This window comes from Gopherus evgoodei, chromosome 6, assembly GCF_007399415.2.
Source record: "Gopherus evgoodei ecotype Sinaloan lineage chromosome 6, rGopEvg1_v1.p, whole genome shotgun sequence".
NCBI classification, from domain to species: Eukaryota; Metazoa; Chordata; order Testudines; family Testudinidae; genus Gopherus; species Gopherus evgoodei.
In genome coordinates, this window is record NC_044327.1 from 107,337,226 (window position 1) to 107,358,516 (window position 21,291).

At 50.0% G+C, this 21,291-nt stretch overlaps 1 protein-coding gene across 1 annotated transcript in view; it reads left to right on the forward strand.

Moving 5' to 3' along the window:
• The window catches only part of PLCXD3 (phosphatidylinositol specific phospholipase C X domain containing 3), a 161,612-nt gene that overhangs the window by 75,595 nt on the left and 64,726 nt on the right, over positions 1–21,291 (forward strand). Inside the window, exon 2 of the mRNA XM_030567938.1 lies at positions 19,324–20,032. Within this exon, the coding sequence (XP_030423798.1) occupies positions 19,324–20,032 (709 nt within the window). The remainder of the gene's footprint in view (positions 1–19,323; positions 20,033–21,291) is intronic.

The following is a 21,291-nucleotide window of genomic DNA, read 5'->3' on the forward strand; positions in this document are numbered from 1 at the left end:
AAATACATTCTCCCTTAGGGTCCTTTTTCCACCATTGAGTCCAATTATTTTTTAAATGGAGGAGTTTAGCCCTCCAGGGATTCTATAAATATGTTGATAACTAGGCTGCATATTCCCAGTTGTCCTGTTAAAATAATTCACTATAGAAAGCTAAGACCATTTCCTTAATGAAAGTACCAGAAGCTTTTTGCCTGCATGCTAGATGTTACTGTACATTCTACTCTTGAATATCTAAATAATGCTTGACTACCTGTAAGTACATCAAAGTTTAATGTCTTAATGGTTGAAATTGACCACTTCATTTTTTTAACTGTATATGCTGCAGATTCTCTAAGCATCATTTGCAATTACTTTTAAAGTTGAGAGGCCAGCAACAAAAACATATACAGGGTGACTCCATGCTAAAAAGGAGTTTGACTGAGTGGAAATCCAGTGAGTAAGTATTTTATTTTTCAAGTTTCTTTCTGACTAGCTATTTTGGAATGAGAATTATGAAAACATGCTACCACTGCTGAGTACATAAAATTGGAGTGACTGATTAAGAGCTGTAAATGTAGAAACGGAAGCCAATCCTTGACAAGACTGATTGCGGGGGAACTGACTGATTATAGTGAAAAAAGGTCTAAAAAATTGGCAGAGCAGTGAGAAGCTGTGTGTGTGTGTGTGTGTGTGTGTGTGTGTGTGTGTGTGTGTGTGTGTGTGTGTGTGTGTGTGTGTGTGAGAGAGAGAGAGAGAAAAGATTGAAATGGAAATAGAGTAAGTCAATATAAAAAAAGAGTTTGTTCTGAGTGAAAGATAAAGAGTGAGTGTCAGATCTTCTCCTTTGCAACTTAAAAAGCCTACCAGTGAGCACTGCACTGACCTGCTGCCACTCCATCACCTAACCTTTCTTGGAGACAGCCTGTGGCAGAATATATGTTGCAGGAAAATTGCAATATGATCTAATTTTGTCGGTTTAAATTGTAAGCTCTTTGGAGCAGAGATTCTTTTGCTATCTGTTACTTACCTATATAATGGGGTCCAATATTGGTTGGGGCCTCTAGGCACTATTGTGATGCAAATTATAAGGGTGCAGACAGGGCCGGCTCCAGGCACCAGCATTCCAAGCTGGTGCTTGGGACGGCAATCTGCAAGGGGCAGCAGTCCCTGTTGTTTTGCCCCCAAGCAGCGTGCCGAATTGCCACCGTGAACAGCGGGGGCAGTCCGTGTGCCCTTAGGGCAGCAGGCGCGTTTCCGCAGCGGCGGCAATTCAGCAGCAGCTTCTATGTTTAGCTGTCCGCGGCGGACAGCTAAACATAAACATAGAAGCTGCCGCCGAATTGCCACCGCCGTGGAAATGCGCCTTCTGCCGTAAGGGCATACGGACTGCCCCCGCTGTCTGCAGCGGCAATTCGGTGAGCTGCTTGGGATGGTGAAAACTGTAGAGCCGGCCCTGGGTGCAGATCAGCAGCCTTCCATGTGCAGGAAGTTGTCTTCAGGACTCTTGCAGTTACTAATCTAACAACATGAACATAATACGTCCCAAAGGTCTTGAAAGGAAACTGGAGTGTCACAGACAACCTGTAGCAAGCCTGGGGATTTCTGGTCCTTAGAGTGCAGTTGAAGAATAGGTGACTAGTCCAAGACCACACAGCAGGTCAGTGGTAGAACAAGGATTAGAACTCAAGGAATGGCAGGTTTCCAGTCCTGAGCTCTGTCCATTGAAATGTGCTTCCATGTTCTGCCTTCGGCAATGCAAATACTCTTTCTTGAAGCATGGAACACTAAACTGGCGGATGAGCAAGACAGAGAAAGATTTAAAAATATAATCTATCATTGTTTCAATTACTGTACCCCAGAGAAATCTTACCCCAGAAATGGCATCCTTCCTTCAGTTATGGAAGCCAGTGTCACAGTGGACAGAAAGAACACTGACAGACAATTGTCCCTAAAGACGCACTTTCTAGTGGAAGGAGAGGGAGGCAGATTCCTCACCCACCAAGTTTAATCTTTACTATAGAATAGAACATAGTTTGCTATATAATAAAGGTGATGGTTGTAAGAGATCCTCTCATCCTCAGGAATATTGACAAATAGATGTGATGGCATGAGGACCATAAGGTAACTTTTCTACCAGGTGCAAAGATGTTGGAATCTCAGTCATGTGAGTAGATTTGTAAAGGTAACAGGCCAAGATGAAGACAGAGAAATTTTGATGTTGACAAGTGCATGATAAATCATATTGGAAGAAACTGTTCAAATTACTTGTATCTATGGATGTTATGAGTCAGTTATAATCTCCAACTAGGAAGAATTTTTATATCATCATGGTCAGCTCCAGATATGATCACATCTGTTCAATACATAGCATCAATCAGCAAACCAAACAGTAGTTTGATTTAATTTGTCTTTTGATACCTTTTAATGGCTTCCTCCTGTCCAATCTGCACAACATGACATAGTGTCTCTAAAGTTATGGCACTCTCCTCTCTTGTTGTCCCTGCCCCCAAAAGTGTGAGCTCACTGGACTCTGGAGCCTGTGCATAAAGATACTAAAAGTACAAAAATTACTTTTCTAAATTTCCCTGGCTGAAAATATTCAGAAGCTTGCCAGCTGTTTAATGAATTTCCTCCTCCTTCTCTGTATTGTCTGTGGTTGCTTTACAAAAGTTAAATAGTGTATATTGACAAGCTTAGTCCTCTGCGATGAGACTTTTGTGCTGTTCCTCTTGACTCTAGTAATTTAAATAATGACTATTCTATACTGACCAGTAATGACTTTTATACTTTTGTATAAGTATGGATTGGATGAATGAACTATAAGGTGGATAAAAACCTGGCTAGATTGTCTGGCTAAATAGGTAATGATCAACAGCTCGATGTCTAGTTGGCAGCCTGTATCAAGTGGAGTGCCCCAGGGGTTGGTCCTGGGGTCGGTTTTGTTCAATATCTTTATTAATGATCTGGATGATGGGATTAATTGTACTCTCAGCAAGTTTGCAGATGACACTAAACTGGAGGGAGAGGTAAATACGCTGGAGGGTAGGGATAGGGTCCAGAATGACCTGGACAAATTGGAGGATCGGGCCAAAATAAATCTGATGAGGTTCAACAAGGACAAGTGCAGAGTCCTGCACTTAGGAAGGAAGACTCCCATGCATCGCTACAGGCTGGGGACCGACTGGCTAAGCAGCAGTTCTGCGGCAAAGGACCTGGGGATTACAGTGGAGGAGAAGCTGGATATGAGTCATCAGTGTGCCCTTGTTGCCAAGATGGCCAACAGCATATTGGGCTGTATTAGTAGGATCATTGCCAGCAGATCGAGGCAAGTAATTATTCCCCTCTATTCAGTACTGGTGACGCCACACTTGGAGTATTGTGTCCAGTTTTGGTCCCCCACTACAGGGGTTATGGATAAATTGGAAAAAGTCCAACAGAGGGCAACGAAAACTATTAGGGGGCTGGGGCACATGACTTACAAGAAGAGGCTGAGGGAACTGGGGTTCTTCTTCGAGTGATTGCTCATATCCATTCCAGTTAGGTGTGCGCGCGCCGCGTGCACGTTCGTCGGAGAAACTTTTACCCTAGCAACCCAGGCGGGTCGGCTGGGCGCCCCCTGGAGTGGCGCCGCCATGGTGCCCAATATATATCCCAGCCGACCCGGCCACCCTTCAGTTCCTTCTTACCGCCCGTGTCGGTCGTTGGAACTGTGGAGCGCTGCTTCGCTGACCTCCACACTCCCTAGCAGCTCATTTTGCTATCGTTGTATATAGTAGTTATAGTTTATTATTGTACATATATATATATAATTATTAGTCAGTTAGTTAACTAGTGTTATTAGTGTAGTTATTAGTTGTAGTTTGAGGGGATCGGGGAACCCCCCCCCTTCCCCTCACCGGGAGCCGGAGCTCATGCCCGGCTCATCGGGTTTCAAGCAGTGCTCGGCTTGTCACAAGCCCATGCTAGTTGGAGACCCGCATGACTCCTGCTTGAAGTGCGTCGGGGACTCGCACTTATCAGCTAAGTGCTCAATTTGCAAGTCCTTCAAACCGAGAACCAAGAAGGAGCAGGACATTAGATTAAGGCAGCTCCTTATGGAAGCGGCCCTGACACCTTCGCCCTCGGCACCGAGCACAAGTCAGCCGGTAAGCAAGGGCACCGCCACCGCACCGAGCGCTGCCAGCAAAGACTCACGGCACCGGCCGCCACCGGCACCGAAACCGACTCCGAGCCGCTCCCTCTCCCCGAGGCCGAAGGCGGCAAAGGTGCAGATCACCCCGACATGAACTGCCTCGCAGTTAGAGCCTGCGCCAAAGACGGACCGCCCGGCACCGATACCTGCCGCGGCACCATCTAAGCCGGTACCGTTGACTCCGACCCCATGAGGGCCGTCGAGTCCAGCACCTGGCGGCTCCCCGGTGCACACCGTGGTAGAGCCTGCTTCGCCTTCTACCCCGGAGACGTTTGCCGCAGCGAGGGATCTCATCACGATCACAGAGGCACCGCTGCCCTTACCCCTGGCGCCGCCGGTGTGGGTACTACACTCCATTGGCAAACCGACCCTGACCAGACCAGCTTTGGTCAGTGTAGTAGACCGGCACCACTCCAGATCGCGGTCCCGCGGACGTTCGGCATCGAGGGGTCGCTCAGGCTCTTGACGTCGATCTCGGTCTCGGCACCGGTCAGACTCCCGGCACCGATCACCTTCCCGGCACCGATCACCTCGGCACCGGTCAGGCTCCCGGCACCGATCACCTCGGCACCGGTCAAGATCCCGGCACTGGTCGACGTCTCGAGCGTCAACCCAGTACTCGCGGTACCGCGGTACCGCTCCAGCTCACGGCACCGCGGTGGGCGCCGCGCCTCCAGGAGCAGATCGAGACAGAGGGACTCGAGATCCCGGTCGACCTCCCGGCACCGAGTCAGTCGCAGGTCCTGGTCTCGCTCTCAACACTGTCACCAATACAGACACCAGTCACCACAACCCAGAGGTGTAAGGTCTGTCGGTACCTCGGTGCCAACTTTTGCCACTCCGCCTGGGAGGATGCCGTCTAGAGGCACGTCGGCATCCTCCCAGGCGGGTAGCTACTATGAACGGGACCAGGATCCCGAAGTACCGCTGGGAATGTTCCAGGACCCCCGCCCGCAGGACGCGGGTGCCCAACAGTGGGGTTTTTGGACACCCTGGGCATATTATCAGACCCAGGGTGGCCCCGTGCCCCGGACACGTTCTACCGCCTCAGAACATCGGGTGCCACCAGACTCCCCGGATCAACTCGAGCAGGAACCAGTCCAGGAGCAGGAGACCGCACAGGACGCCCTCATTCCAGGAGTATCCTCCTCCTCCTTCTCACCAGATGAGGCTATGGCTGGGTGTTCAGCGTCAGGACCCGCACCGATAGACCTCAGGGCCCACCAGGACCTCCTCCGTAGAGTGGCCCTTAATATCAACCTACCGGTAGAGGAGGTCCTAGAGGTTGAGGACCCGGTAGTGAGCATCCTCTCTGCCGATGCACCTACCCGGGTAGCCCTCCCATTCATAAAAACTATCCAGTCCACCGCTGATAACTTGTGGCAGTCACCAGCCTCCATCCCGCCGACAGCTAAGGGAGTGGAGAGGAAGTACATGGTACCCTCTCGGGGGTACGAGTACCTATATGTTCACCCTCCTCCTTCCTCCCTAGTTGTCCAATCTGTTAACGACAGGGAACGGCACGGCCAACAGGCTCCGGCCCCCAAGGCCAAGGAAGCTAGATGAATGGACCTCATGGGGCGCAAGGTGTATTCAGCTGGGGCCTTGCAACTCCGTGTGGCCAACCAACAGGCCCTACTGGGCCGTTATAACTATAATATCTGGGCAGAGGTGGGTAAGTTCTCCGAGCTTCTACCCCAGGACTCCCGCCCGGAGTTTAATGCGTTCCTGGAGGAGGGTAAGAAGGTGGCCAGGACCTCTCTCCAGGCCTCCCTCGACGTGGCTGACTCGGCAGCCAGAACCTTGGCCTCGGGAATAACCATGAGGTGCATTTCCTGGCTTCAGGCCTCCACCCTGCCTCCAGAACTCCAATATACCGTCCAGGACTTACCCTTTGACGGGAAAGGGTTGTTCTCGGACAAGACGGACTCCAAATTGCAAAACCTGAAGGACAATCGAGTCGTCATACGCTCGCTGGGGATGCATACACCTTCCACCCAGTGTAGACCCTTCAGGTCCCAAGCACGACGCCCATACTTCCCACCCCGTCAGAGGCAGGACCTCAGTAGACAGCGTGGTCGGGGGGGCCGCAGACGCCAATCCAGCTCCCAGGAAGGCCAAAGCCAAGGGCCCTCCAAGGCACCACCGGGCTTCAAGTCCGGCTTTTGAAGGTGCGCCCGGGGACGGCGTACCAGACGCAAGACAGGATCCTTCCCCTACCTTCTCCAACCGCTTCTCCCACTTCCTCCCGGCGTGGTCCCGGTTAACTTCAGACCGTTGGGTGCTGCGTACAGTGAAGCAAGGATACCACCTGCAATTTGCTTCCTCACCCCCTTCCCGCCCCCCTTCCCGGTCCCTCTTCAGGGACCCCTCTCACGAGCAAACCCTTCTGCAGGAGGTTCGTTCTCTCCTCGCAGCAGGAGCGATAGAGGAGGTACCTCTAGGCGAGAGAGGCAAGGGGTTCTACTCCCGATATTTTCTGATCCCCAAGTCCAAGGGAGGTCTCAGGCCCATCCTAGACCTGCGGGGCCTCAACAGATGGATGCTCAAGTTGAAGTTCCGCATGATCTCCCTGGGAACCATTATCCCATCCCTGGATCCTGGAGACTGGTATGCCGCCCTCGACATGAAGGACGCATACTTCCATATCGCCATCTTTCCACCGCACAGGAAGTACCTTCACTTCACGGTCAGACATCAGCACTTCCAGTTCACAGTCCTACCCTTCGGCCTCTCCACGGCCCCGAGAGTGTTTACCAAGTGCATGGCCGTTGTGGCCGCCCACCTCCATCGGCGGAAAATCCACGTGTTCCTGTACCTTGACGACTGGCTGCTAAAGGGGTCCTCCCAGTCGCAGGTACGGCGACATGTCGAGGTAGTTACGGACCTCTTTTCCCAGCTAGGCCTGCTTCTCAATGCCGAAAAATCCAGCTTGGTTCCCACACAGAGGTTGGACTTCATAGGCGCAACCCTGGACTTGACTCAAGCCAGGGCTTACTTACCTCAGCCCCACTTCCAGACTATCGTCTTGATCATACGGAGCTTGCAGGCCTCCCCAGTCACCTCGGCTCGCATGTGCCTCACACTGCTAGGACATATGGCCGCATGCACTTACGTGACGAAGTATGCCAGGCTCCGAATGAGGCCCTTCCAAACGTGGCTTCATTCCGTATTCCGCCTGGGCAGGGACCACCTAGATGTATTGGTGACGGTTCCCCCGACCCTCTCCGCTCCCTCGACTGGTGGATGACCCCATCACTAGTATGCGCGGGGATGCTGTTCCATCCACAGCCACCGTCGATGACTCTAACAACCGATGCATCATCCTTGGGGTGGGGGGCCCACCTAGGGCGCCTGCGTACCCAGGGCCTCTGGTCGTCCCAAGAGCTGTCACTCCACATAAATGTCCGGGAGTTGAGGGCAGTCCGCCTCGCCTGCCAGGCGTTTCAATGACGTCTGCACGGCCATTGTGTTTCCGTACTCACGGACAACACAACGGCCATGTACTATATCAACAAACGGGGGGAACCCGTTCGTCTCCCCTATGTCAGGAAGCCATTCGATTCTGGGACTTCTGTATAGCCCAATCGATAGATCTGGTGGCATCCTTCCTCCCAGGGGTCAAGAACACACTGGTGGACAGACTCAGCCGATCCTTCCTATGCCACGAATGGTCAATCAGACCGGATGTCATCCATTCCATCTTCCAGAGGTGGGGATTTCCCCTCATAGACCTCTTCGCGACCAAGTCCAACAGGAAGTGCCAGGAGTTTTGCTCCTTTCAGGGCCTCTCTCCCGGGTCGATCTCGGACACATTCCTCCTGCCATGGTCCCACAACCTACTGTATGCCTTCCCTCCGTTCCCTTTGGTGCACAAGGTCCTGTTGAAACTACGCAGGGACAAAGCGCATCTAATCCTGATCGCACCCACGTGGCCCAGACAGCACTGGTTCACCACCTTGCTGGACCTGTCTGTGGACCCTCCAATCCCCCTTCCTCTCCACCCAGACCTGATCACGCAGGATCACGGCAGGCTCTGTCACCCGGACCTACGAGCCCTACACCTCACGGCGTGGCTCCTGCATGGCTGAACGTGGCGGAGCTCAGCTACTCCGCACCGGTCCAGCATATCCTCTTTAACAGTAGGCAACCTTCCATTCGCTCAACGTACAGGGCCAAGTGGAAGCGCTTCTCCTGCTGGTGTGCTACTCAGGGGGTGAACCCTATGCAGACCCCGATTCCCACGGTCCTGGACTACCTCTGGTACCTTAAGCAGCAGGGCCTGGCGTCATCCTCCTTAAAGGTGCACTTGGCAGCCATATCCGCCTTTCGACCAGGAGAGGGTGGCCGCTCCGTATTCTCCCACCCCCTAGTCGCCAGATTTGTTAAGGGCCTGGAGCGTCTCTACCCCCCCGCACGCCGCCCTGCCCCTACCTGGGACCTTAACTTGGTCCTAAACAGGCTCCCGCTTCCGCCATTTGAACCACTAGCGACTTGCTCACTCACGTACCTGTCTTGGAAGACGGCCTTCTTGATGGCCATTACATCGGCCAGACGGGTCTCCGAGCTGAGAGCTCTCACAGTGGACCCACCCTACACCGTCTTCCATAAGGACAAAGTGCACCTACGACCCCACCCGGCGTTCCTCCCTAAGGTTGTGTCTGCCTTCCATACCAACCAGGACATCTTCCTCCCGGTCTTCTTCCCGAAGCCACACTCTTCTTGGAGAGAACAGCAGCTACACTCCTTAGATGTACACAGAGCGCTCGCTTTCTACATGGAGCGAACAAAGCCATTCCAGAAGTCCCCTCAGCTGTTTGTAGCGGTTGCAGAACGGATGAGGGGTCAACCAATGTCCTCTCAGAGGATTTCCTCCTGGGTGACTGCATGCATTCGCGCATGCTACGACCTAGCTCGTGTCCCCTCTGGCCACCTCACGGCGCACTCCACGAGAGCTCAGGCGTCGTCGGCAGCCTTCCTGGCGCACGTGCCTATCCAGGAGATATGCCGTGCAGCGACCCGGTCATCGGTCCACACATTCACCGCACACTATGCGCTAGTCAGACAATCAAGAGATGATGCGGCCTTTGGCGTAGAAGTTCTAAATACCGCCACATCTCACTCCGACCCCACCGCCTAGGTAAGGCTTGGGAATCACCTACCTGGAATGGATATGAGCAATCACTCGAAGAAGAAAAGACGGTTACTCACCTTTGTAACTGTTGTTCTTCGAGATGTGTTGCTCATATCCATTCCAAACCAACCCTCCTTCCCCACTGTCGGAGTAGCTGGCAAGAAGGAACTGAAGGGTGGCCCGGTCGGCTGGGATATATATTGGGCGCCATGGCGGCGCCACACCAGGGGGCGCCCAGCCGACCCGCCTGGGTTGCTAGGGTAAAAGTTTCTCCGACGAACGTGCACGCGGCGCGCGCACACCTAACTGGAATGGATATGAGCAACACATCTCGAAGAACAACAGTTACAAAGGTGAGTAACCGTCTTTTATTTAGTCTGTAGAAGAGAAGACTGAGGGGGAGATTTGATAGCAGCCTTCAACTACCTGAAAGGGAGTTCCAAAGAGGATGGAGCTAAGCTGGTCTCAGTGGTGGTAGATGACAGAACAAGGAGTAATGGTCTCAAGTTGCAGTGGGGGAAGTTTAGGCTGGATATTAGGAAACACTGTTTCACTGGGAGGGTGGTGAAGCACTGGAATGGGTTTCCTCGGGAGGTGGTGGAATCTCCATCCTTAGAGGTTTTTAAGGCCCGGATTTTCAAAGCCTTGGCTGGGATGATTTAGTTGGTGTTGGTCCTGCTTTGAGCAGGGGGTTGGGCTAAATGACCTCCTGAGATCTGTTCCAACCCTAATATTCTATGATTCTATGATTCCATGACCAGGTGCATTTTGGGAGTTGTATGCCTTCCTCTGGAACATCAGACTACCGGAGGCAACCTAGCAGACTAACTAGACAGTGGTTTTCAGACTCTGGGTCATGACCCAGTACTGGGTCACGGAATGTAAGGTGCTGGGTTATGGCAGCTCTGGTCAGCCTCACCGACCAGGCTGTTAAGAGTCCTGTCAGTGGTGCTGCCCAGCTAAGGTAGGCTAGTCCCTACCTATACCGACACTGTGCTGCGCCCCAGAAGTGGCCAGCAGCAGGTCCGGCTCCTGGGTGGGGAGGGGGCACGGGACTCCACGCACTGCCCCTGCCTCGAGCACTGGTTCTGCCAGTTCCTGGCCAATGGGAGCTGGGGGGGGGCGGTACCTGCGGGCAAGAGTCACGTGGAGCTGCTTGCATTCCTCTGCCTAGGACCTAGACTTGCTGCTGGCCACTTCCGGGGTGCAGCGTGGGCCGTGGTGTCAGGACAGGCTGGAAGCCTGCCCTAGCACACCCGCTGCGCCGCTGACTGGGAGCTGCCCGAGGTAAGTCTGTGCTCCAACCTCTGCCCCAGCCCTGAGCCCCCACAAAACCCAGAGCCCCTTCCTGCACCCCAAACCACTCATCCCCGGCCCCACCCCAGAGCCTGCAACCGTAGTCCAGAGACCTGACCCCCTCCTGCACCCTGAACCTCTCATTTCCGGCCCCACCCCATAGCCCTCTGCCCCAGTCCTGAGCCCCTCCCACTCCCCAAACCCCTCCTCCCCACTCCATTGGGTCATGGGCATCAACAATTTTCCTCAACTGGGTCGCCAGAATAAACAAGTTTGAAAACCACTGAACTAGACCATTGTTCTGCTCCTATCTTCCCACAAATTTGGGGCTTAATCCTGCAATCAGCTGCTACTATAGATATCCTTACTTCCATACAGAATCCTACTGAAATCAAACGGACTTTTTTTTTTTTTTTTTAGATTAAGGATATACGTTGTGGTAAATGTTTACGTGATTCATTCCAGGATAGTATCAATAACCTAAACCTGTCTTAAATAAAAGGTTTGCTTTGATCTCTAGATTCATACATGCTAGCCTGAGCAGAACTTTTAATGTATTCCATTTATTTTTCCTGTAATATGTTGAAACACGAGTCACTGCTCTAATTGGTGGTACCCATTTGATTTAGCATTAAAATTCTGTATGCAGATCTAGTTTATTAGGGTATCTCTGTGTAACCACTGTGACAGACCCAGGCCAGTGGGGTCCAGGAGTCTGGTAGAGGGCAAATATACTGGTCACTGGATGAGTAGTTTTCTGTTCCCTGAGTGACCAGAGCAGGGGCTGCACTAGAGTAATCAGGAACCTGCTAGAACCAGTTAAGGCAGACAGGCTGATTAGAACACCTGCAGCCAATCAAGGCAGGCTAATCAGGGCACCTGGGTTTAAAAAGGAGCTCACTCCAGTCAGGGAGGGAGAAGCCAGAGGAGAGGAAGTGTGTGTGAGGAGTTGGAAGCAAAGGGTGCAAGGAGCTGAGAGTGAGAGGGTGTGCTGCTGGAGGACTACCCCTTCCCATCATAGAGGTCCCCATTGAGCAAATAGCCATGGACCTAGTGGGACCCCTGGAGAAGACGGCTCAGGGCCACCTATATATACTTGTTGTTTTGGACTATGCTACTCGCTACCCAGAAGCTGTCCCCCTGCGGAACACAGCCTCTAAAAACGATAGCCAAAGAGCTGGTGGGGATCTTTGCCCAAGTGGGGCTACCAAAGGAGATATTAACAGACCAAGGAACCCCATTTATGTCAAAGCTAATGAAGGACCTCTGTATGCTGCTCCATATACATACCCTGAGAACTTCAGTCTACCATCTGCAGACTGATGGGTTAGTAGAAAGGTTTAACCAAACCCTCAAGGCTATGATACGGAAGGTGGTAAGTCGAGATGGGAAGGATTGGGACACACTACTGCCCTACCTTATGTTCGCTATATGGGAGGTACCTCAGGCCTCAACTGGGTTTTCCCCATTCGAGTTATTATACGGGCATCACCCCCGTGGCATACTAGATATCGCCAAAGAGATTTGGGCAGAGGAACTCAATAAGGGGAGAAATATAATAGAACATATAATACAGATGCGAGACCAGATAGCCCATGTCACCCCTATTGTACAGGAACATTTGAAAAGGCACAAGAGGCCCAGAGAACCTATTACAATCATCAGGCAAAAGTCTGACAGTTCCAACCAGAGGATTGGGTGATGGTGTTGGTACCCACGGCAGAAAGCAAGCTTCTGGCCCAATAGCAGGGACCCTATGAGGTGGTTGAACCCGTGGGGGAAGTAACCTACAAGGTGCGGCAGCTAGGATGCCAAAAACAAGAACAGATTTATCACATCAACCTTCTGAAACCCTGGCATGCACAAGAGGCATGCATAACTATCCGAAAAGACCCTAACCCAGGAAAACAAGCCTTCCAAACAGGTGAGAGTGTCTCCCGATTTAACACCAGACCAGAAGAACGAGGTGTCTGAGATGATCTTCCGGAACCAAGATGTGTTCTCAACAAAACCGAGTCGAACAACCAAGACATATCATCACGAACCTTGGGGCCAGAATAAGAATGAGGCCCTATCGGGTGCCAGTGGCCAAAAGGGAGGAAATAAAAGTAGAAGTAAAAAAAAATGCTGGAGTTGGGGATCATCGAAGAATCCCACAGTCAGTGGTCCAGCCCAATCATGCTGGTGCCCAAACCTGATGGCACCACAAGGTTTTGCAACGACTTCCGGCGACTAAACGAAGTATCCTAGTTCGACGCATACCCCATACCTCGCATAGATGAGTTCAAGGCCGGCTCTAGCCATTTCTCCACCCCAAGCACAGTGGCACGCTGCGGGGGGTGCTCTGCCGCTCGCCGGTCCCGCGGCTCTGGTGGACCTCCCGCAGGCGTGCCTGTGGATGCTGCACCGGAGCCGCGGGACCAGCGGACCCTCTGCAGGGACGCCTGCGGGAGGTCCACCGGAGCCGCCTGCCGCCCTCCCGGCAACCAGCAGAGCGCCCCCCGCCGCATACTGCCCCAAGCACGCGCTTGGCGCGCTGGGGCTTGGAGCCGGCCCTGGATGAGCTAGTGGACTGTTTGGGGAATGCCCGGTACTTGACTACCCTAGACTTGACAAAGGGGTACTGGCAGATTCCCCTTGCAGAAGATACAAAGGAAAAGACTGCGTTCTTTACACCAGAGGGTCTCTTTCAATATACTGTTCTCTCTTTTGGACTACATGGAGCCCCAGCTACTTTCTGGCGCCTCATGGACAAGCTATTATGCCCGCATAACAGTTATGCTGCTGCCTACTTGGACGATGTGGTCAATCATACCCCAGACTGGGAAACCTACCTTGAGAAGCTAGGGGCAGTCCTTGATACCTTCAGGTGAGCTGGTCTTACAGCAAACCCTGCCAAGTGTACTGTAGGGTTTACAGAGGCCAAATATCTTGGCTACATTGTGGGAAAAGGTCTGGTAAAACCCCAAGTGAACAAGTTGGAGGCCATCCAAAATTGGCCCTGACCATGTCGCAAAAAACAAGTCTGGGCATTCCTAGGTGTAGTGGGGTATTACCAACGATTTATCCCCCACTTTGCCACAAGGGCAAGCCCCCTGACAGACCTAGTGAAAGCCCGTGGACCTGATCTGGTGAGATGATCTGACGCAGCAGAGGAAGCATTCACAGACCTATGGACTGCCCTCTGCAGTAACCCTGTACTGATAGCCCCTGATTTCACCCAGGAATTTATCCTGCAGACAGATGCATCAGAAGTAGGGTTGGGGGCCGTTCTATCACAGATGGTTGGGGAGGAGGAACACCCAATTCTCTACCTCAGTAGGAAACTCCTTCCGAGGGAACAAAAATATGCAGTGGTGGAGAGAGAGTGCCTCACCGTAAAATGGGCCATGGAAGCATTGCACTACTACTTGCTCGGGCGCAGATTTGTCCTTGTGACCGAACATGCCCCTCTTCAATGGATGCAGCGAAACAAGGAGAAGAACACAAGGGTGACTAGGTGGTTCTTATCCCTCCAACCTTTCCAGTTCCATGTGCAACACAGAGCAGGGAGCCGTCATGGCAATGCTGATGACTTGTCCCGTGTGGACTGTCTGGCATCCCAAGCTGCCCAACCCCTTGGTGTTGAGCAGGTGGGAGGGATATGTGACAGACCCAGGCCAGTGTGGTACAGGAGTCTGGTAGAAGGCAAATATACTGGTCACTGGATGAGTAGTTTTCTGTGCCCTAAGTGACCAGAGCAGGGGCTGCACTAAAGTAATCAGGAACCTGCTAGAACCAGTTAAGGCAGACAGGCTGATTAGAACACCTGCAGCCAATCAAGGCAGGCTAATCAGGGCACCTGGGTTTAAAAAGGAGCCCACTCCAGTAAAGGAGGGAGGAGCCAGAGGAGAGGAAGTGCGTGTGAGGAGCTGGGAGCAAAAGGTGCAAGGAGCTGAGAGTGAGAGGGTATGCTGCTGGAGGACTACAGAGTACAAGCATTATCAGACACCTGGAGGAGGCCATGGGGAAGTAGCCCAGGGAGTTGTAGCTGTAATGTAGCTGTTACAGGAGCACTATAGACAGCTGCAATCCACAGGGCCCTGGGCTGGAACCCGAAGTAGAGGGCAGGCCCGGGTTCCCCCCAAACCTCCTCACTCCTGATCAGACACAGGAGAAGTTGACCGAGACTGTGGGGAAGATCACTGAGGTGAGCAAATCTGCCAATAAGGGCAGGACCCACCAAGATAGAGGAGGAACTTTGTCACACCACATACATCTCTATGATCTAACCAGCTGTGCAAGAAATATGGTATCAAGGCAACACTTGTCATAAAAAAGTTAATCACAGCTCGCAATTTATTTAAAATAAAATGCAGTTGAAGGAGGCAGTTAAGATAATCAGGAAAAACAATGGGACTTTCAAGGAGTTGTTTAATAGGGGTGGTTTTAATATTGGATGAGGGTATTCTTTGGAATAAACAAAGATGAATTGAAACAAAGCTTGAGATGGGCAGTAATGACTTTATTTTTTCCATGTAAAGAAGAAAACCTTTAATCTGTCAGTGCATTGTGTAAGGTTCATCATATTTAGCTAATATGGTATCCAGAAATGAGCAGATTGTGGGACTTCTTTAACCTTGATATGTTGTTTGCCACAGCTTTCATGCTTTCAGTGTCATTGACATTTAGGTGTTGATGAAAATCCCACCCTTGATGCTAGGAATTTGAATTACTCAGAGCCTAGTTTTATGTTCCTAAAAGCTCCTGAGGGTTACATCTGGCCACCTGTAGGGGTGAGGGAGGGGTTTCCACCTTCCTCAATACCTTTTGGGTTTTTTGTTTTGTATCTCTTTCCTCTGAAACATGAAAGATGGCCACAGCTGGAGATGGGACATTGGATGGGGAGGTCCAGAGGTAGCACTTAGCATTCTCTCTCTCTCAGGCAGTTGGCTGGCTGGTTCTTGCTCGCATGTCCAGGATTTAACTGATCACCATGTGCAGGGTCAGGAAGGAATTTCCCCCTGGGTCAGATTGGCAGTGACCTTGGGGACTTTTCAGTTTCATCTCCAGTGCGTGGCTGCAGGTCACTTGCCGGGATTATTTGGGTATATCTCACGGATTCTTTTCCCTGCCATTGTGGGGGCCTGAGGCATTGGTGCACTTTGGTCCCTCTGATTGTTTCTCTGTCTGTGGCACATAACTCCTGTCTTCTGTGAGCTGTAATATTATGGTCTCATTTCAGTCTTTGGGTCCAGTGTGCAGTTGCTGGGTGTAGTTGATGGCCTGTGATATAAGGAGGTCTGACTACAGGCTAGTTGATCTGGTGGCCCCTTCTGACCTGAAACTTTATGACTCTGATGCCGAAGCCCATTCCAGGCACAAAAGTCCCATTGACTTCAAAGAGATTTGCACAAAATGCAGGATAGGTCTGGGTACAGGCCCTTTCCACTCTGATGAATTTCACCCACAGAGTTGCCTGCTGTGCTTAGGCTCCATAAACCCATCCCAGGCAAGGTATTGGGATGCAGAATGACAGTAGGAAAGAGAGGTAAATTTTTGTTCATTTTGTGATGAAGAACCAAAAGCTAATGGTAGTTGTCACCGTATAGGGTTGCCAACTTTCTGATCTCACAAAACCAAACACCCTTGCCTTGCCCCTGCCCCGCTTCTTCTCTGAGGCCCTGCCCCCTGCTCAGTGCTTTCCCCCCTCCCTCTATCACCCGCTCTCCCCCAGGGCTTTGGAGCGGAGCCCGGAGCTGGAGCGCAGAGCAGCTTTGGAGCAGTGGAGCTGCAGGTTTTTGCCTGGAGCTGGAGCGAAGCCAGAACACAGCTCCAAAGCCCTGTTCTCTCTCACTCACTCTTTTTCTTTGGGCTGGGAGGGGTTGGGATGCAGGATGAGGTGAGCCCAGCCATTTTCACTGTCTGGGGGTGCGGGCTTCAGGGTGGGCCCAGAAATGAGGGCTTCAGGGTGTGGGAAGGGGCTCTGGGCTGGGGCAGGGGATTGGGGCGTGGGCTCTGGGGTGGTGCTGGGGATGAAGGATTTGGGATGCAGGAGGGGGCTTCAGGCTGGGGGGTTGAGCCAAGGGCTTTGGAGTGTGGGGGGGGTTCTGGCCTGAGGCAGGGGGTTGAGATGTGGGAGGGGTATGGGTTCTGGGCTAGGGGCGAGAAATGAGGCGTTCAAGGTGCAGGAGAGGGCTCTGGGCTGGGCAGGGGGTTGGGTGTGGAAGATGGTGTGAGGAGTGGGCTCTGGGAGGGAATTTGGGTGCTGGAGAGGGCTCAGGGCTGGGGCAGGGGGTTGGGATGTGAGAGGGAGTGTGGGGAGCAGACTCTGGGCGGTGCTTACCCCGGGGGGCTTCCTGGAAGTGGCAACGTCTCCCTAGGCATAGGGGCAGCTAGGAGGCTCTGCGTGATGTGCACTGCCTCCCCTACAGCTCCCATTAGCTGCAGTTCCTGGCCAATGGGAGCTGCGGAGTTGGCGCATAGGGTGGGGTCAGTGTGCGCAGAGCCCTCCTGGCCGTTCCTCCGCCTAGGAGCCTCGGGGACATATCAAGGCTTCCGGGAGCCCTGCAGAGCCAGGTAGGGAGCCTGCCAGCCCCGCCAACTGGACTTTTAACCACCCGATCAGCGGTGCTGACTGGAGCCGCCAGGGTCCCTTTTCAACCAGACATTCTAGTCAAAAATGGGACACCTGGCAGCCCTATTATTGTACCTGGTGTGGATCACAGCTGAGAGCTAATTTCAGGTTAGACTGACAAAAACTGGGCAGATGCTCCCACACTGGAATTTTATTCTGTAATAGGATTTAACCAAACTAGCAACAAATGTGTGCTCCTGGATCACTATACTAGCTTAATATGGAACCACAAACAGTCCCTTTCAACCCTCTAGCAGCCCATATTACCACTCAGACAAACTGGACTTCTGTGATGAAAGGTTATTAAAACTAAAAATCACCACACATTAGGTTCTTCCAGCCCCAAGGTGCCAGTTGCTCACCCAAGTCAATGGATGCTAAGGACCAAAAACAACATTGTAGACAATCCTTTAGTAAACTAACTAACGATTTATTAACTAAGAAAAGAAATGAGTGTTATGAAAAAGTTAAGGCAGGTAGAACACATTTCAGTTGTATCAGAGTATGTGGTCCAAAACGTTAGCAAGACTGTTAAATCTAGTTTTCTATATGTCTCTCTGGGTTGCCAAGGAGCTTTGGGGACTTCAGTCCTTTTGTTTAAAACTTCCCTTCTCAGAATTAACAGTTCAGAGATGGGGTATGAAGGAGGTAGCCAGAGGCCTTTGTTTCCCCTTTTTATACCTTGACCCTTTTGGTTGGAAAAAATCCTGGCTGTGTTACAGGTCAGGCAGTTTCATGACATATGTACTCTGCCATCTGTCCATCATCTGAATTGCGGATTCTAGCTTGCACCTTTGCCTACATTCTGTCTGAGATGTCTTAAGGGCTGACATGCAGATGTCCTTGTTTACACCTGCTTTGTTATTTCTAAAGAGCTAGCCTGTTGATGTTTCTCAGACCCAAAACATGTTTGAGTTACAAAGTCAGAGCAAAATTTCATAACTCCACACACAGCATCAATATACACATTGTAACAAGATAATAATATTTAGCAGATTACAACTTTTCCAATGACACCTCACAAGGCATACTGTGTACAATATTTCACAATTTTGTAACAGTTGTGACGATATTAGTGTAGACTGTCACCTTTCCCTTAGACCGCATCACAGTACTTAAGAATGAAAAAGACCTATTAGATCACATGGTTCTTGCAATGCAAGATATAGTCCCCTTATAGAAAACTTATTAGATATTGTTAACACCCTTAACTGTAGTTGCAATTTTCATACATGGTGGTTGCAATCTATACAAAATAAGTGAATATTGCAAAATAAAGACAAATCCATGAAACTAAGGAAATTGTGCAATGCAAAGTGGAAGTGGTGTTGACCTTTTTTGGTAGTACAAATTTTAAAAAATGTGCAATGCAATTAACCTCAGCACACAAAAAGGTACACTACAATCCATCATTGTTCAAACTATACAATGAACCTCCTCATTCTAAGCAATGGAATACAGAGTCTGCATCAGCTATAGCTATTAAACTATCATCCTTACACTGTTTCTCCCATGAGTGCAAAGATTTGGGATATAATTTTCAAAAGTAACTGGTTTAGGATCCTGACTGAAAGTCGGTGGGACTTAGGTGTTTTTGAAAATGGTGTCTGTGCTCCTAAGTCACTTCAGGGCTTTTGAAAACTTTTGCTTTTGTAAAATTTCAAGGATATGTATTTTTGCTCATCACAAAGGTCCTGATCCAGCTAACCATTAGTCATGTGAACACACTGATTGGGTCTAATTCTCTTCTAATTTACATAGGTGTAACACACTTCTGCAAGTTGACTGACTTCTAGAGTTACTCCTGACTTACACTAAGAATCAGGCCCACTGACTTCAGTAGTACTAAGGGCATAAGTAAGGGGTACTAATGAAAGTAATACACATTTCAGTTAGCTCCCCTAAATTCATTCACTTTCAACACATGTGAATATTGATTCAATGAAAATAATGTATGGGGCGGGATGGCTTGTGGGGGTGGTAGGAAAAGGCCAATTTTAGAGTATCTGTGTGCTGACCAGAAAATTAGATTATCCTGAAAGAGAGGAGTATTTATAAATTTAAGTATATGAAAACAACATTGATTTTGTTTTGTTATATTTGTAGGGTCTCATGACTCCTTTAGCTTCTACATCGACGAAGCCTCTCCAGTTGGACCTGAACAACCAGAAACTGTCCAGAATTTTGTCTCCGTATTTGGGACTGTGGCTAAAAAGTTGATGAGAAAGTGGTTGGCAACACAGACGATGAACTTTACTAGCCAGCTGGGTGCTGGTATACGATATTTTGATCTCAGAATTTCCACTAAACCCAGAGACCCTGACAATGAACTTTACTTTGCTCATGGTTTATTCAGTGCCAAAGTCAATGAGGGCCTTGAAGAGATCAACGCATTTCTGACTGACCACCATAAAGAAGTGGTCTTCTTGGACTTCAATCATTTCTATGGGATGCAGAAATATCATCATGAGAACCTGGTCCAAATGCTCAAAGGCACCTTTGGAAATAAAATGTGCCCTGCTATATTTGCCCAAGAAGTAACTCTCCAGTACCTGTGGGAGAAGGATTACCAAGTGTTGGTATTTTATCACAGTCCAGTGGCTCTTGAGGTACCATTTCTTTGGCCAGGGCAGATGATGCCAGCTCCTTGGGCAAACACAACAGACCCAGAAAAACTGATTCAGTTTCTTCAGGCATCAATCATTGAGAGAAGAAAGAAGGGCTCCTTTTTTATATCTCAAGTGGTGCTGACCCCCAAAGCAAGTACTGTGGTTAAGGGTGTTACTAGTGGACTCAGAGAAATAATCACAGAAAGGTAAGTGTCTGGAAGGCACTGTGTGTTCAGACTGATTGTGTTCTATGTGTCAATAACTCTGTTTTTATAGCTCTTATTATGGAAGATTTAGCAGATGCATTTCTTTTTTCTCTGCTATAATGGGTTAGAGTCAAAGTTCAAAGGTGATCTTCAGGCATTTAAAGGAAACAACAATGAAAGATGAGTGCTTTTACCTGGAAAGAGAATTCACACTAAAGCATAAACAAAGTCCTGATTCTTTCTGGATACTTTTTTTTCCACATTTTGTTTCTTACCTTTTAACACTGCAAATATTTATTCAGAAAATGTGCTTTTTGAGTGTGAGCAAATCTGTGCAATAACTGAATCCAGCCTGGGTTTAGTTATTGGCTCTTGGCACTAATTCCAGGTACAGGAGAAAGGGATATCAAGTTCTGTCTCTAACAAAGCCGGACAGTGCAAAATTTTCTTCCTTACAAACCTTCACACACCCAGTGGACAGACATAGGACAGAGCCATGCATCCTTCTTTATTTAACTTCACACGTCATGTCAAATGTGGCTTGACTCTTTAGAGTCTATTTCCTTCCCAAACGCTCAGGCATTCGTCATATAGAAAGAGGTCAGATTCCCTGTGGATCTAATGCATGTACAAAGTGAACAGAAGGTTGACAGGTTATTAGCTGTTATATTATAAAAATCAGTGCGCATATAAGAAATAAAATTATTTAAATTCGTGACTGGACAAATCACAACCATTTTTCACCAAATCACCTAAAGGCACCTCTCTGTGACTATGTGCCTGCCAAATTTCAGGTGGCCACAACACTACCGTTATGGCACATCTACACTGGAATCAGAAGTGTGATTGCATCATGTGTCGACATACTGGAGCTAGTTATAATCTACCTAGCTCATGTACCAATAGAGATGAAGCTGTGGCAGCACAGATACCAGGAAGGGCTCACTGCTTGAGTATGTACCTACCCGGGACCCTGGGTACTTACTCAACCCATCCTGAAATCCGTGCTGTTGTGGTTTCGTGGCTCTTGGTACCTAGGTTAGCCTTGGTCCATAGGTGCTGCAGTCCCACTTCCAGTTGCCTTAGGTATAAGAGCATTGCAAAACAAAACAGTTATAATGAGGAACAATGGTCTGGTAATGTTTTGTTCTCTTTGCAAAGATGCACATATGTTGGAAAGGTCCAGAGGGAATACTGTCTCCTTCCATATGATGAATGGCTAAGAATGAAACCACTTTTCCCAAATAATTGTGATGCAC